Source organism: Orycteropus afer, unplaced genomic scaffold, assembly GCF_000298275.1.
Source record: "Orycteropus afer afer isolate SDZICR_OR568_19922 unplaced genomic scaffold, OryAfe1.0 scaffold00005, whole genome shotgun sequence".
Classification (NCBI taxonomy): Eukaryota; Metazoa; Chordata; class Mammalia; order Tubulidentata; family Orycteropodidae; genus Orycteropus; species Orycteropus afer.
The window spans coordinates 28,474,588-28,493,256 of NW_006921592.1; the positions used below are offsets into that span (position 1 = coordinate 28,474,588).

General features: G+C 39.7%; 1 protein-coding gene across 1 annotated transcript in view; it reads right to left on the reverse strand.

Annotated features, from left to right (window-relative positions):
- ZNF510 (zinc finger protein 510) overlaps positions 1–17,506 on the reverse strand; it is a 42,656-nt gene extending 25,150 nt beyond the window's left edge. The window contains exons 1-3 of the mRNA XM_042780636.1: positions 17,072–17,506; positions 14,743–14,837; positions 14,024–14,082 (exon numbers count right to left, since the gene is read on the reverse strand). Coding sequence (XP_042636570.1) covers positions 14,024–14,082; positions 14,743–14,837; positions 17,072–17,506 — 589 coding nt within the window. The remainder of the gene's footprint in view (positions 1–14,023; positions 14,083–14,742; positions 14,838–17,071) is intronic.
- Positions 17,507–18,669: the final 1,163 nt, after the last annotated feature.

Below are 18,669 nucleotides of genomic sequence, written 5' to 3' on the forward strand. Positions count from 1 at the left end.
TTTGGTCAATGACATGAGACAAAGTATATGTGAACTGCTGTATGAAAAGTGAGTTTACTCTGTAAATCTTCACCCAAATCCTAATAAAAAAAAAACAAAAAACAAAAACAAAAACTTATGGGCTGCAGAAAAAGCAGTACTCAGAGGGAAATTAGTAGCTGTAAAACTTACATTAAAAAGGAAAATGATCTCAAACAACTTTCTACCTGAAGGGACTAGAAAAAGAAGTGCAAACTAAAACCAAATCTAGAAAAATAAAGAAAAAATAATGGTTACAGTGGAGATAAACGAAACAGAGAATAAAAAAAGAGAATCTATGAAACCCAAAGTTGGTTCTCAGAAAAAATCTACAAAATCAATAATCTTGCAGCTAGACTGACAAAGAAAACAAGTATATAGGCAAATAACTTAAGTGAAAAATGGAAGTAGGGTCAAGGATCGTAAGAAAATGCTATGACAACAAATGATATAAGTTAGATGAAATGGACAAATTCCTAAAAACATATAAACTATTAAAACTGATTTAAGAAATAGAAAATCTAAACAGACCTGTAACAAGAGGGTGAATCAGTAATAAAAACAAAACCCTCCAAATAAAGAAAAACCAAGAGAAACTTGCTTCACTAGTGAATTCTTCTAAACATTTAAATAGAAAGAATCAACACTCAGTCCTTTTCAAACTCTTCCAAAAAAATGGAAGAGAAACACTTCTTAATTCATTCTAGTAAGTCAGCATTTACCTTGATACCAAGGCTAGAAAAAGACATCACAAAAAAAGAGGAAAACCGCAGATCAATAATCCTTATGAATATAGAGGCAAAAATCCTCAATAAAATACAGTGAAACTTGTGATAGACAAAACTTGATGGGACTGTGCTGTTTTCTACAGGTCTAAGAAGTTTTCTGCCTTTGACAGAAAGCTATCTCACCACTTTTCTGTCATTCATATTTGAGTTTCCCATCTCTGACAGGTTTCTGCCTTACACAGGTTCTGGCTTTTGAAGGTTTTACTGTACTAGCAAACTGAATCCAGCACCATCTTAAAAATATTATACCCCATGATTATGTGGGATTTATCCCAGTAATGCAAGGGTGACTCAGTGTAGGAAAATCAGTCAATATAATACACCACATTAATATAAGGGGGAAAAAACACATGATCAACTCAACTGATGCAGAAAAAGCATTGATCCAATACCTTTGCATAATAAAAACACTAGGAAGAGAAATTGTAGTGGACTGAATAGTGATTCCCCAAAATTCGTGTCTACCCAGAACCTCAGAATGTGACCTTATTTGGAAATAGGGTCTTTGCAGATGTAATTAGTTAAGAAGAGGTCCTACCTGATTGGAATGGGCCTTTAAACCAATGGCAGATGTCCTCATGAAAAGAGGACACAAAGAGAAACACAGAGAGAAAAGGTCATGTGAGGAGGAAGGCAGAGACTGGTATGATGAAGCTACCAGCCAAAGAACACCAAGGACTGCTGGCAACTATCAGAAGCTAAGAGAGAGGGATGGGATGATTTCTTTCTCAGAGTCTCTAGGCGGAAACAACCCTGACAGCACTTTGACTTCTCATCTCCTGGAACATGAGAGAATACATTTCCATTGTCTTCCTCCCGATAGTTACCTCTTCCCTGTGTCCATCCCTCCATGCACTCCTGCCCCCTGAGCTGTCTCCCTGTACACAAGCAGCCCTTCTTTCTCCCATGCTTGTTCTCTCCAAGGAGTATATCCACCTCAGGTAAATGTTCAACTCATATGCCTGTCTATTGTTTGGCTGGAAGCCAGAGGTGTGCATTCAATTCCAGACCTGAAGGGCAGCTAGGGGCCACAGTCTCAGTGGTTCCTCAAATATTTTAATTATTATATGCTACTGGCATAAGGATAGGCATATAGACCAACAGAGTAAAACTGAGTGTCCAGAAATCAAATCCATACTTGTATGGTCAACTGATTTTCAACAAGGGTACAGAGGATCATTCAATGGGGAGAGAATTATCTTTTCAACAAATGGTGCTGGGACAACTGGGCAGCAACATGAAAAGGAATGAATCTGGATACTTCACTTCACTACAAATATAAAAACTAACTTAAAAGGGATCAAAGACCTACACGTGAAGAGTTAAAGCTATAAAACTCTTAGAAGAAATCAGGGACAAATGTTCCATATTCAAAGGTATGATACTGAAAACACAAGAAACAAAAGAAAAAATAAGCTCCACTTCATCAAAATAAAAGAAAGTTGTCTATCAAAGGACACTAGCAATACACAAAATGGGGGAACATATTTTTAAATCATGTATCTGATAAGGGTTTAGTATCCAGAATATACACAAAATTTACAACAAAGAGACAAATGACCCAATTTAAAAATGGGTAGGTACTAGGATACCAAATATCTACTTCTCTGACTCCAGACTGTAGATCAAGCAAACCAATTCATTATCAACTCTGTTCCCCTTCTGTTCTGACACTAGCTGCACATGTAGCACATCCTCCTCTGATCTTAACAACTCAGGGCTAGGTCAGCTATTCCAAGTTAAATGACACAGTCTTCCAGACTGTCAAGCCTGCCTAACACCTCAAACATTTGTTGCAAGCTTGGGAGTCCAAAAGCCTACCTCATTTCTCACTGCTAACTATTTTTTTCTTTCTAAAACTACAAATTTGGAGATTCCCTCTATCCCTCACAGTACTACTGTAAGTTCAGGGGTCCCTAGGGCTCTCTCACTTTACCTGCTGGCTTTCATTGCTACTTTGGGTTCTACTACTACTTTGAGACCACCACTTGTCTGTCAGTTTGTCATACTGTGGTGGCTTTGGTATTGCTGTGAGGCTGGAGGCTATGCCACTGGTATTTCAAATAACAGCGGGGTCACCCATATCTAAAGAACAGATTTGATGCATTGAACACCAATGACCAAAAACCAGAACAACTGTGGGATGACATCAAGAACATCATCCATGAAGAAAGCAAAAGGTCATTAAAAAGACAGGAAAGGAAGAAAAGAACCACAATGGATGTCAAAAGAGACTCTGAAACTTGCCCTTGAATGGAGAGTAGCTAAAGCAAATGGAAGACATGATGAGATAAAAGAGCTTAACAGAAGATTTCAAAGAGCAGCTTGAGAAGACAAAGTCAATTATTATCATGAAGTGTGCAAAGACTTGGAGTTAAAAAACCAAAAGGGAAGACTACACTCGGCATTTCTCAAGCTGAAAGAAGTAAAAAAATTCAAGCCTTGAGTTGCAATATTGAAAGATTCTATGGGCAAATACTGACGTAGAACATCAAAAGAAGTTGGAAGGAATACACAGTCACTGTACCAAAAAGAATTGGTCGATGTTCATCCATTTCAGGAGGTGGCATATGATCAAGAACCAGGGGTACTGAAAGAAGCTGAAGCTGCACTGAGAGAACTGGTGAAAAACAAGGCTCCAGGAATTGATGGAACACCCACTGAGATGTTTCAGCGAATGGATGCCACGCTGGAGGCACTTACATGTCTCTGCCAAGAAATTTGGAACACAGCCACCTGGCCAACTGACTGGAAGAGAGCCATATTTGTACCCATTCCAAAGAAAGATGATACAACACAGAATGTGGAAATTATTGAACAATATCATTAATATCACACACAAGTAAAATCTTCTTGAAGATAATTCAAAAATGGTTGCAGCAATATATTGACAGAGAACGTCCAGAAAGCAAGCTGGATTCAGAAGGTGTTCTGGTTACCTAGTGCCACTCTGACAAGAATATACCACAATTGGATGGCCTTAACAAATAGGAGTTTATTCTCTTACAGTTTGAAGGCTTTAAGTCCAAGTTTAAAGTGCCAGGCTCCATGGGTTGGGTGAAAGCCCCTTGACCTTGGGCTTCAGCTCTGCCTCTTGCTCCCAGCCCACTGAAGCTAGAGGCATCTCTTCACTCAGGCAGCTACTGGCTGCTGAGGCTAACAAGCCCAAGGTCAACAAATAAAATGGCACAGTCCCGATGTTACCAAACCACACAGCAGACCATTCGTTCAAGTCCATTGTAAGTCCCAAGGTCAGCAGAGCATGGCAGGCAGCTGAACAAAGACACAGCTACACGCAGGGTCCAAGTGTGCCATAAGCTAGAGAACATTCCCAAAGCTGTTTCCTATATATGGGAAGCCGACCACATACCCAAAGGCAGCTACTCAGCTGCTCACAGTAGATTCCACCAGAGAGTTGATTACCAGTCTCATCATGGGGAACACTACATCCAGCTGCCCAGCCACTCAACCAGGCCTAGCCAAGTTGACACACAAACGTAACCACCACAGAAGAGGATGTGGAACACGAGATATCTTTGCTGATGTCAGATGGATCTTGGCTGAAAGCAAAGAGTATCAGAAAGATGTTCACTTGTGTTTTATTGACTGTGCAAAAGCATTCCATTGTGTGGATCGTTAACAAATTATGGATAACATTAACAAGAATGAAAATTCCAGAACACTTGATTGTACTCATGAGGAACCTGTACACAGACCAAGAGGCTGTCGTTTGAATGGAACAAGGGGATACTGCACGGTTTAAAATCAGGAAGAGTGTGTGTCAGGGTTATATCCTTTTACCATATTTACTCAATCTGTGTACTGAGCAAATAATCCGAGAAGCTGGACTACATGAAGAAGAACATAGCATCAGACTGGAGGAAGACTCATTAACAACCTGTGATATGCAGACAACACAACTTTGCTTGCTGAAAGTAAGGATAACTTGAAGCATTTACTGATGAAGATTACATATGGTCTGTAGTGTGGATTACATCTCAACATAAAGAAAATGAAAATCCTCACAATTAGCAGCAACTGGACCAATTAGCAGCATCACAATAAATGGAGAAAAGACTGAAGTTGTCAAAGATTTCGTATTTCTTGGTTCCACAATCAATACCAATGGAAGCAGCAGTCAAGACATCAGACGATGTACTGCACTAGGCAAATCTGCTGCAAAAGACATCTTTCAAGTTCTGAAGAGGAAATATGTCTCTTTCAAGACTAACGTGTGCCTAACCCAAACCAAGGTATTTTTGATCGCCTCATAGGCATGTGAGAGCTAGACAATGAATAAGGAAGACCAAAGAAAAGTTGATGTTTTGAGTTGTGGTGATGGCGAAGAATACTTAAAGTACCATGGACCACCAAAAGAACTAACAAATCTGTCCTGGAAGAAGTACAGCTGGAATGGTCCTTGGAAGCAAGAATGGCCAGACTTTGTCTGACCTACTTTGGTCATGTTGTCAGAAGGGACCATTCCTTGGAGAAGAATATCATGCTCAGTAAAGTGCAGGGTCAACAAAAAAAGGGAAGGCCCTCAGTGAGATCGAATGATGCAGTGGCTGCAATGATGGGCTCAGGTATAGCAAGGATTGTGAGGCTGCCACAGGACTGGGAAGTGCTTCATTCTGTTGTATATAGCTCTGGTGGCATAGTGCCTAAGGCATCTGACTGCTAACCAGAAGTATGGCGGTTCAAACCCACCAGCCACTCCTTGGAAGGAAGGTTGGGCAATCTATGTCCACAGTGACACCACCTCAGAAACCCAAGAAGGGGTTGCTGTGAGTCTGATCCGATTCAACGGCAATGAGTTTCGTTTTTTTTTTTTTTTTAAATGAGTCAGAGCCGATGCGATGGCACCTAACAACAACAACAGCATTACTTTGAGAATGACTCCCAGGACTCAGGAAAGCACTATACTTGTGATTATAGGTTTATTAGAGCAAAAAGATACAAATGAAGAGGTCCACAGGGTGAAATATATCAGGGTTCTCAATCCAGAGCTCCCATGTCACAAAAGATGCACTCACTATATGTTGATATGCACTAACTATTTTTCAGCAACCAGGAAGCCCAAGGAACTTGTGTCCAGAGCCTTTATTGGGACCTCATTATGTAAACATCATTAATTAGAACATGCCCCCAATCCCTGACTCAGAATGAGAAAAAAGAGCTGCAAAATCCATTAATAACTTGAATGTGGAATGCATGAAGTAGAAATCTAGAAAAATTGGCAGTGGTCAAAAATGAAATAGAATGCATAAAGATCAATAGCTTAGGCATATATGAACTGAAATGGACTGGTATTGGCCATTTTGAAGTGGACAAACAGATAGTCTACTATGACAGCAATGAAAAACTGAAGGGGAATGGTGTTACATTCATCATCCAAAAGAACATTTCAAGATCTAACCTGAAGCACAACACTGTCAGCATTAGGATAACATCAATATGCCAAAAAGAAAGATCAGTTAATACAACTATTATTCAAATTTACACATCAACCACTAAAGCCAAAGATGAAGAAACTGAAGATTTTACCAACTTCTGCAATCTGAAATTGATCATACATAAAGTCAAAATGCATTGATAATTACTGGTGGTTGGAATGTAAAAGATCACTAGCTGGAAAATATGACCTTAGTGATAGATATAACACTGGAGATTACATGATAGAATTTTGCAAGACCAATGACTTATTCATTCCCAATACCTTTCTTCAACAATGTAAACAGAGACTACATGGACTTCTCTGGGTGCAATACACAGGATTCAAATTGACTACATCTGTGGAAAGAGATGACGGAGAAACTCAACATCAACAAAAACAACAGACCATCAATTGTTCATATGTACATTCAAGCTGAAGCTGAAGAAAATTAAAACAAGTCCACAAGAGCTAAAGTTCAACCTGAGTATAGCCCACCTAAATTTAGAAACCATCTCAAGGACAGATTTGATACAAGGAACACTTATGACCAAAGACAAGATGAGTAGTGTGATGATATCAAGGATATTATACATGAAGAAAGCATAAGGTTAATAAAAAGAAAGAAAGAAAAGACCAAAATGGATGAGATGTAGAGTAGCTAAACCAAATGGAAAATATGATGAAGTAAAAGAACTGAAAAGAAGATTTCAAAGGGCTGCTTGAGAAGACAAAGTGAAGTATTATAATGAAATGTGCAAAGCCCGGGAGTCTGAAAACCAAAAGGGAAGAACACGCTCAGCATTTCTCAAACTGAAAGAACTGAAGAAAAAAATTCCAGCTTCAAGCCGTAATAGTGAAGGATATTATGGGCAAAATATTAAAAGACACAGGAAGATCAAAAGGAGACGGAAGAATATATAGTCACCATACCAAGAAGAGTTGGCCGATATTCAACTATTTCAGAGGTAGCATATGATCAAGAACTGATGGTACAGAAGAAAGAAATCCAAGCTGCACTGAAGGAACTGGTAAAAAACAAGGCTCCAGGAATTGATGGAATACTCACTGGGATGTTTCAACAAACAGATGCAATATTGGAAGTGCTCACTCATCTATGTTAAGAAATCTGGAAGACAGCATCATGAATTTAGACTTCTATCCTCCTAAACTGTGAGAGAATAAATTTCAGTTTGTGAAAGCAATCTACTTATGCTATTTTTGTTAAAGTAGCACAGGATAAGTAAGATGTTCACTAAACCAGAAACCAAACTCTTTGCTGTCAAATGTTGATGATGATCATGGTGATCCTATGTGTATATAACAGAACTGAGCTCTGTAGGGTTTTCTTGGCTGTAAGAAGGCAGAACACTGTGGTGCTGCTGGGTGGGTTCAAATTGCCAACTTTTCAGTGAGTACTCAAGCCAAAACAGTCTGCACCACTCAAGGACCCTAAATACCCACTGTTGTTAATGTTTTTGTTGTGTGTCTTTGAGTTGGTTCCAAATCTTAGCGACCTTATGCACAATAGAACAAAACACTGACCAGTCCTGAGCCATCCTCACAATTGTTGCTATGGCTGACAGATGTAATAAAAACAAAGAAGGAAAATAACAAGTGGTGACAATAGCAAGAAGAATAGAAAAACAGGAGGAGTCACATTTCCTGATGTTCAATAACATGAGCCTTTTCAAAAAAGACCCAATGCCACTGAGTCAAATCCAACTCCTAGAACCCACTGCCACTGAGTAGATTCCAACTCATAGTGACCATTTTGGATAGAGTAGAACCACTCCATGAAGTTTCCAACACTGTAAATCATTATGGAAGTAGATTGCCACATCTTTCTCCTGCAGAGTGGCTGGTGGGTTCAAACCACCAAACCTCTGGTTAGCAGCTGAATGCTTTAACCACTATACCACCAAAGCTCCTTAAATAAGAAATTATATAGAGACTCTGTAACTGCCCAAAGTGTTTCCAAACCTATAATCTTGAAGGCAGCAGACTGCCACACCTTTCTTCTGTGGTGGCTGGGGGTTTGAATCACCAACCTTTCAGTCAGCAGCCAAGAACTCCACCAGGATTCCTAGCATTGCTGCAAAAATGGATGGAGGCAGCATCTTCTGATCTCCTCTGATCTCATGAGGGGGAAACAGAGTCACTGTCAATACTCCAAGGCTTAATCCCATCAGGCCAGATATGCCAATACTCTCAAGCCTTTTTACCAATTCTGACACCAACCGTCCTTCTCAGGGCACTCACCACTTCTCTACTGGGTTTGGTAATTCACTGCAATGGCCACACAAACTCACAGACAATACTCACAATTATGGGGTTTATTAGGGAAATAACAGGCTATCATTCAGGCTCAGGAACATGCCCAGGATACGGTTCTTCAAACAGGCCAGTCTCCCTCAGCTATGCTCTCAGGCACACCTTTCTGGCCCTTGGCCTCTGCCCTGCTCGGGCAAAGCTCTTTTAACTCTGCCAACAGGTACATCTAGGTGCACTCCACTCCATCAGCAAGCCCCCTGCCCAAGGACATTCAGCTTTGTTGCTCTGTGGGCCAGGTAAGCCTGCAGCTCTGTCTCGTGCCTCTTGGTTCCACTGCCACCATCTCTCTGCTGGGTGTCTCTCTCTGCCAGGCATCTCTCTCCAGGTAAGCCTGCCACTCTGTCTCATGCCTCTTGGTCCACTGCCACTGTCTCTGCTGGGCATCTCTCTGCTGGGTATATGTCTCTGCCGGGCATCTCTGCCAAGGAGGTCCCAGTGGAGGGATCTTAGGTACAAGGATGCACTCTACTTCACCTCCAGCTCTTTTCTCTTGATGGCAGTGAGATCCACTCTCTGTCCGTAGGGGGACTCAACAAACCTAGATGAAATGTATAAACTCTTAGAAGCACAAAACCTACCCAAACTAACACAAGACAAATAGAAAGCCTCAACAGACCCATAACAAGAGATTGAATCAGTGATTAAAAACCTCCCAACAACAACAAAAAAGTCTTGGGCCAGATGGCTTCACTGGGGAATTCTACCAAACATTTAGAGAAGAACTGACATCAATACAGTTTGAATTCTTTCAAAAGACAGAGAGAAGTTTCAAAAGACAAAGAAGGAGCAATACTCCCTAATTCATTTTATGAAGCAAATAACCCTGAGCCAAACCAGAGAAAGACACCACACAAAAAAAGAAAACTACAGACCAATATCTCTAATGAATATAGATGCAAAATCTTCAACAAAACATTAGCCAAGAGAACCCAACAGCATATTAAAAGAGTCATACACTATGACCAAGTGGGATTAACTCCAGGAATGCAGGAATGGTTCAACATTAGAAAATCAATCAATGTAATCAACAGAAGAATGTAATCAATAGAACAAAGGAAAAGAACTACAAGATCATCTCTATGGATGGAGAAAGAGCATTTGATAGAAAATGCAAGACCCCTTCTTGATGAAAACCCTAAAGAAGACTGGAATAAAAGGGCAATTCCTCAATATGACTCAGGGCATATATGAAAAGCCAAGAGGCAACATTATATTTAATGGAGAAAGACTGAGAGCTTTGCCCTTGAAATTGGGAATAAGAGAAGGATGCCTGCTCTCACAACTTCTATTCACTATTAGAAGTCCTATTCAGAACAGTATGGCAAGAAAAATAAAAAGTATCGATACTGGGAAACAAGAAGTAAGATTATTTATTTTTTTCAGATAATATGACCCTATATATAGAAAATCCCAAAGAGTTCACAAGAAAACTTCTAGAGCTAACAGAGGAATTTTGCAAAGTTGTAGGGCACAAAGTCAATAAACAAAAATCAGGTGGGTTTATTTATATCAGCAATGAAAACTCTGAAAGGAAAATTAGAGACACAATTCTATTTATAATTGCATCTAAAAGAATAAAATACCTGGGAATAAATCTAACCAAGGATATGAAAGATTTATATAATGAAAACTGTAAAACAATTTTGAAATAGATTAAAGAAGACATAAATAAACGGAAAGCTGTTCTATGTTCATGGATTGGAGACAATATTATTACTACCCAAAGCAATCTATAGATTCAACACAATCCCAACCAAAATCCCATCAGTTTTCCTTACAGAAATAGAAAAATCAATCCTTAGCTTTATATGGAATGGCAAGATGCCTCAAATACCTAAAGCAATGATGAAAGAGAAGAACAAAGTCAGAGGACTCATACTTCCTGATTTGAAAACATACTATACAGCTACAATAATCAGAATAGCGTGGTACTAGTGTAACAATGGACAGACCAATGGAATAGAATTGAGAGTCCAGAAATAAACCCACACATCAATGGTGAATTGCTTTTTGACAAGAGTGCTCAGTCCATTCAATGGGAAAGAAGAGTCTCTTCAATAAATGGTGCTAGGAACATTGAATTTCTACCTGCAGAAAAGTGAAACAGGATTCATGCCTCACATCATATACAAAAACATAAAAACTGGAGTAAGGACCTCTGGCAGTTAAATTTGTATGTCAACTTGGCTGGGCCGGTTGACTGGCTGGGCAGCTGATGATAGTTATTCCCCATGATGAGACTGACAATCCACTCCATGGTGAGATCTACCACAGCAGCTGAGTAGCTGCCTTTGAGATGTGGTCTGCTTCCTGTATATAAGGAGAAGCCTTAGGGATAGTCTCTAGCTTATGGCACCTTGAACCCTGCATGTAGCCATGTCATTGTTCAGCAGCCTGTCATGCTCTCTGCCAACCTTGGGACTTACAATGGACTTGAATTAATGGCCTCCATGTGGTTTGGTAACATCGGGACTATGCCTTTTTACTTGTCAACCTTGAGCTTGGCAGCCTCAGCAGCCAGCAGCTGTTTGAGTGAAGAAAAGCCTCTAGCTTCAGTGGGTGGGAGCTGGAGGCAGAGCTGAAGTCCAAGGCTGAGGGGCTTTCACCCAGCCCCTTGAGCTTGGCATTTGAACTTGGACTTAAAGCCTCCAAATTCTAAGAATAGGTTGTTTAAGCCATCCCATTTTGTGGTATACATTCTTATCAGAGCAGCACTAGGTAACTAGAATAGGACCTAAATGTGCAACCTAAAACTATCAAATTCTTAGAAGAACAAGCAGGGTAACACTGCCAGGCCTAGCTTTCAACAATGGATTATCTAATATAATAACAAAACACAAAAATCAAAAGACAAAATAAATGATTCCTCATAATGATTAAAACTTTTGTTCATCAAAAGACTTTACTAGAAAAGTAAAAAGATAAGCTACGGACTAGGAGAATATCTTCAGAAACCATATATATCTAACAAGAATCTAATGACCAAAATATATATAAAACATTGACAACTTAAAACTAAAAGATAAATAATCCAATAATAAAATGGGCAAAGGACTTGAATAAGCATTTTGCCAGAGAGGACATTCAAACAGTTACCAAGACATGAAAAGATACTCAGGGTCATTAACCATCAGAGAGAAGCAAATCAAAACCACAATGAGATACCCATTCCATTCCCACTAGGATGGCTAAGATAAAAGAAACTGAAAATAACAAATATTGTTAAGGATGTGGGGAAATGGGAACTCTTACCCACTACTGGTAAGAATGCAAAATGGGAACATCTGTTGTGGAAAACAGTGTGGCAGTGCCTCAAAAAACTAAAATTAGAACTACCATAAGACCTAGCAATCTAACTACAAGGTATACACATAATCCCCACTTATCAACTATGATGTTACCTGACATTCTGCATTTATGACAACAGTGAAAAATCTACCAGCCAACTATTTTGTGCATTATGTATGTTTGGCAGTAACAAACACTAAAGTGAGAAGTGAGATGAACTGTGGCTGTGATGGTTAAAGTTATGTGTTAACTTGGCTGAGACATGAGTCTCAGTGGTTTGGTTATGTAATGATGGAATCTGGCAGTTATGTAATGATGTGATCTGATATGGTCATCTTCCATTTTCCTATAACATCTGTTTTTACATAATAACCTCATCTCTGGAACGTAATCATTTTGCTAAGTGAGGAGTGGGTGTATACCCAATAGACAAGCAGAGACTCAAAGAGAGCCTTATATACCAATGTTTACTACAGCACTATTCACAAGAGCCAAAAGTTGGAAACAACCTAAATGCCCATCAGCAGATGATTGGATAAACCAAATGTGGTACATACATGCAACGGAATACTACTCAGCCTGTAGGAGAAATACGTCTTAATACATGCTACAACATGGATGCAACTGAGTGAAACAAGTCAATCACAAAAGGACAAGTATCATGTGGCCTCACTTATATAAAAAGACAAGAAAAGGCAAATGTATAGAAAAGTTTGTTAATGGTTACCAGGGGTGAGAGGAAGAAAGAAAGGGAGGGTTAACAGTGATGGAAATATTGCACTGATTACAGGCAAGGCTGAAGAGCCAATTACAATCATTGCTGTCAGTAAGTTATACACCTACAAAAAACTGAATTGGCAAAAGTTGTGTGACAGATCTATTTACAACAATGACAACAAAAGACAGTAGCCGCTGAGGCTGGTTAGGTACAACCAAAAACCTCATGGGACTTAGTTTCTTGATTTGGATGCTGAGAGTCATGGTATCATGTTGTTGTCGTTATGTGCTGTCGAGTCGGACCCAACTCATAGCGACCTCTCCTTGGGTTTCTAAGGCAGTATCACTACGGAAGTAGATTGCCCAACCTTTCTAGTTAACTGGCCTGATAACATGTTTAGTGATTCTGTTCTATTCCCTAGTTTGGTGCATAGTGCCCAGGGTCTTAAAAGTTTGCAAGTGGCCATTCAAGGTACAATAATTGGTCACAATTTGCCTGGAGCAACAAAGGATGAAGACTCAGGAATAGGAAGGGGAAATGGAATGTATGACTAATTTTCTCCTTTGCCATGAGACCAGGAGAACTGTATGGTTCCCGGCTACCATTACCGAACAGAATTTCAAATACTCATGGAATTCAGATTTTTCTGGAGCCATGAGTATGGATGAAACCCTGAAACTACTGCCCTGAGATAATCTTTCAATTTTAAACCAAAAATGTCTTCTGATGTTTTCTTAAAACCAAACTAAAAGTTTAGTTTAGTAAACAATAATAAAAAGCATCTGCCTTGAGCATTTTGCTCTTTTAAGAACTATGTATATGGAATCAAATTGACAACAGCAACTTGAAAGATTAGACAGGAAGCTTTAGAGGCAATAAATTTACGTAACTCAGAAAAGGAGGGTGAGAATAGTTGCACAACTTGAAGAATGTTATCAATGCCACTGAATTGTACATACAGAAACTGCTGAACTGGTGTATATTTCGCTGTGCATATTCTCAATAACGGCAAAATAAATAAAATTAAAAAAATAAAGTTATATGCTCTACTTTCACTGAGGACCAAGTAGAAGCAACATCCTGCTTTTACTTCAGGGTTGTTAACTGGAAAGATGTATACTCTCACCTACATGAAGACCAACAATGACATTTTTACAAACTTAAATGTCTAGGTTCCATGAGGAATCAGTTTGGTCATTCTTCTCATGAATGCAACTCTTTCTACTCTCTGACTATAAACTTGAAGCTCCACCTTGGAAAATCTTTAACATCAGATGACATGCATTGATCCACATGTCAAATTTGCTTAACTATTCATCTGTTCTTCTGTATCTTTCCTGAATGAATCTGACCATTTCTAGTTCTACTTTACCATGTTAATGCATAGGCACTTAAAACATTTATAAAATCCACGGTAAGAGAAGATGTTAATAAATAACTTACCTGAGATGTGTTCATTTTCTGCTGCTCTTAGAAGGGTATAGAGAATTGTGAAGGATAATCTGAGGGTTAAGAAAAAAGGAATAGAGTCATAAGAGGTCTGTCTCATCAGCTCCAATACTCACCTCCTTAAAAATCTCATCATATCTGCTAGGAAAAGGTTTCCCTACAGGGACCTGCTTCTTTGACCCTTAAGGGGCAAGAAGCACCACATAAAGGAAGCACCTCCTGAACACGTACATCTCTGTTTGATTACGTGGCTTAACCTTTCAGCTTCTCATTTCATGAATATAAAATTTTTCTCTATTGATTTATTAACAATTTATGTCCACTCTGTCTACTTCAGCAGTTCTGGTAGCATAGAGGTTAAGGCATTTGGCTGCTAACTAAAAAAAGTCAGTAGTTCAAACCCACCAGCCGCTCCATGGAAGAAAGATGAGGCAGTCTGTTTCCGTAAAGATTTATAGCCTTGGAAACCCAATGGGGTCACTGTGAGTCAAAACTGACTCCATGGCAATGAGTTAGAGTGCTGAGTAAATAACAAAAAATTACAATAAAAATATCTATTAATATTTTTTACATCTTGAGTTAGAAAATCAACCAAAAAACTGAAAAGAAAATGGGATGATTACTGACAGAAGAGTATATTTTAATTTTTTTATTCTAACTTGACTGCTGTTTCTCAAAAAGACTTTTTTGACAAGACACTTCTGGTGACTTACCTGCTCCAGAGTGAACAGCACTGTGCTTTGCTCTTGGCTCTGTCCTGGGTGACCCTAGACAAGTCACTAATCTCAGGTCCAAATTTTTTTTTACGCTTTCAAAAGACTCAGAAATAAAAACCCTTTCCTGTACTATCATTTTGTGATTCTATATGTTCAGGTTAGTGGGAGCCTCAGAGTATCTTAGATGCCACTTGTGGTGATGGAAATGGTGTTGAGAATGGCTCAGAACCTGGAAAAGGAAACTGGGGACTTTTTAGATTTTCCTCAGGTCTGGCTGGTGATGCCTTCCCTGGAAATCATGCCTCAGCAGTCCTCCAGCGAAGTAGCTTTTCCTGTGCAGCCCTCATTCCTCTCAAGCCCAGGTCACCACCTTCTGCAAGCTGCTCTACAGCGTGCACTGTCGCACACTCTGTGATGGTTTCCAGATATGGTGACATCACCAAGTTTGACTCACTTTAGGGCAGGGGACCAAAAACATTTCTGTCATTGCAGCACTATTCACAAATAGCAAAAAGACAGAAACAACCTAAAAGCCATCAATGGAGAAATGGATCAACAGACTATGGTACATACACATAATGAAATATTACACCACATTAAAGGACAATGATGAATCTGTGAAACACCTTATAACATGGATGAACTGAAAGGCTATTATGCTAAGTTAAGTTAGTCAGTCACAAAAGGACAAATATTGTATGAGACCACTATTGTAAAAAGCCAAGAAGAGTTTCACAAAGAAACATTCTTTGATGGTTACCAGGTCTGGGTGAAGAAGGGAGGGTAAACCACTAATCAGTGGGTAGACAAATGTTAACTTGAGTGAAGGTGGAAAAAAAAAACTGACTTAAGAACTCTAAAACAAAACAAAAAATAACAATTTATTGAGAAAAAGAAGCCAGACATAGAAAAGATACTGTATGATTTAAATGAAGTTCTTTAACAGGCAAAGCTAATCTCTGGTGATAGAAATCTGAACAGCTATTGTCTCTGGAGGAGGGGAACTGACTGGAAACACAAAGGAACTTTCTGGGGTGATGGATGCCATATATATGCTTACTCAGTTGTTGGTTGTATGAGTATATTAAAGAAAAAAAGAATGCTTTGGGCTGTGCAAATCAGGACTTGTTCCCTTCTGGGCTCTTCTGACTGTGCTTTGAAGTGCTCATGTCAGATGGGCTGTTCTTCCAGTCCCTGGGGCTCCCTCTTTTCTGCCTCAAGAGGTACTTTTTGTTCCAGGTTTGGGATCTGAGCCTGGGATACAAATTTGCTTCAGCTGAAACCAGCATCTACAGTAGTTTCTCAACCTTGGCATTAGTGAAATTTTCAGCTGGATCATTTTTTGTTGTAGGGAGCTGTCCTGGGTATTTAAAGATGTTTAGTTGTATTTCTGGCCTTCACCCACTAGATGCCAGAGCACCGTCTCTACAATTGTGACAACCAAAAAAAAACCCAACAACAATAAAACCTCTCCAGACATTTCCAGAAGTCCCTGGGGAGCAAAATCACTCCTACTTGAGAACCACTGATGCAGGGTCTTAAAACCTATTGGAATTAAACTGTGCGATCCATTAGTGAAATCACTAGCCATATGTGACTATTGAACACTTGAAATCTGACTAGTGCCACATGTTGAAATAACATTTTAGATGCATTGGGTTAAAAATATATTCCTGAAATTAATTTCACCTGTTTCTTTTTTCAATGTGGCTACTAGAAAATTTAGTATTATGCATGTGGCTCACCTTATCTTTCTACTGGACAGCACTGCACTAGAACCTCAGACCATGCCTTCTGGAGACAGAGACTGGACAGTGCAGAAGGGACCAGAAGCTTCAGTTTGACCCAGGGGCTCTAGAGAGATGACAGAAGTCCTACAACACATAAATCTATTTGCCATATAGAGAGATTCTGCCCACATTTTCTTCACATTCCTTGGGATTTGGGGACAAGTCCCTCTGCTAAGTGCTGTGAAGGCTGCAGGTAAGATGTTAAAAACAGTCTGAGTAAAGCATATCTGCATTTTCGCATCTTAGCTTCCTTACTCTTGTGACCACAGGTGTATTATTTCACACCCTTGAGCACGTATTCTTTGCTTTTTAAATGGTATGATTATACCATAAAGAAAGTGGTTGTAAGGAAATGAAATACTAAATGAGAAGAATAAAGTGTCTTCCGAGATGATGAGAGCCAACATTTACATACTGCTTATTAACTTTACAGGCGATGCCTCGTCTCCCAGAACAGGGTTACAAAGAACTTTTCACTAATATCCTCTTGAGATGAGAAACCTGACTCCTACCCAAGTAACAGAGCTGGAATTTACCCAAGTCTCTCTAGATCCAGAGCTCTCGCTCTCGCTACCGATCCACCCCGGGCGTTTTCCAGCAGGTTCACGAAAACGCACATTCCCCTCCTTGGACGCCGGCTTGGCTTTAGCAGGTCGAGCTGCAGGCTCGGGCGGACCCACGTTCCTCCCAAAGCCAGGCTCCATGGAACACCTCCATCTGACAAATTTAGTCTTAAGGAGCCCGCGGGGTCGGGTTTGCCCCTCAGGCCTGCCTCGAGCATAGGGGTTGCGGGTCCTGCCGAGGGATTTCCGGGACTTCCGGAACCAGCCTCTCGAATACAAGCTGGAACCAGACCGGTCCACAGGACCCGCACAGCTCCTTCCTCCGTCTCTCACCTGAAGTGCGCACCCTCCGAACCCGCGAGGCCGGAGATGGCGGAAGCAGGAAGGCAGAGGCGCTGGATTGCACATGCGCAGAATAGCGCGTCTACCCGTTGCGGAAGGCTGCGCGATGAGCCTTTAACAATCAAGACTACATTTCCTATAAAACATCGCGTGTGCTCGCAGTGATTTTTATTATTATTAGTTTTTAATTCATTACGAAGTTGGAAGATGATGTCATAGACAATACATCATAATATCTGGAACCCAGGTTCTCCTACGGCCCCCAGAATTTATGGGTTAGAATTTATCACATAGCAAATGCAACGTGTGGTCCTCCTGGTTGGAGAAACCAAGAGCCGCAGAAAACTTTTCAGAACAATTAGGGAAACTTGTATACATCACTGAAGATTAAGATTATAAAAAGTTACTGTTAACTTTTGTTAATTTTAACAATTTGGATTCTGTAGATTATTTTTTAGAGATGCATGTTAAAGTACTTAGGGTTGTAATACATGTTTGTGATTTCTTTTAAAATATTTTAGCAAAGACGATTAGAAAAGGCAAATACAGAAAAATGTTAGAAATTCTTATATCTGGAAAATGGAAATGATTGTTTTACTATTTTCAATTTCTTTATGTGTTTGAACATTTTTAATATAAAGTTGGGAGTTCTGTTGGTGTAGTGCCTGCCTAGGGCATTTGACTGCTAACTAGAAGGCTGGCGGTTCAAACCCACCAGCCACTCCTCAGAAGGAAGACTGGGCAATAGAAATTTGGGCTGTTCCTTCACAATTGTGCCTTTTTAACTCAGCTGCCAAGAGAAGTAAAAGATACTTGTGATACATGAAACTGTGAAATATAAGAAATACTAGAAAAATGAAGTCAATCGTTAACATAAAAAAAGCAGTATCTGTGACCCTCAGAATTAATCTCTGGGTGTGGAGAAAGGAAGCAAGTAAACTATCAATATTTATTTCATGTATGTCATACATATATATCATACATATATATGTATGTCATACTTTATAGTACATAGAATCCAAGGTCAGAAAATGATTATCTTGCAAAGTATGCATCTTATAGAGATGAACTTGCTTAAAACATATGTATACACACTTCTGACACCCCCGTTGTTGTTGTTAAGTGCCGACGAGTCGTTTCCGACTCATAGCCACCCCATGCACAGCAGAACGAAACACTGCCCGATCCCGCGCCAGCCCCACAATCCCTGCTATACTTGAGCCCATCAT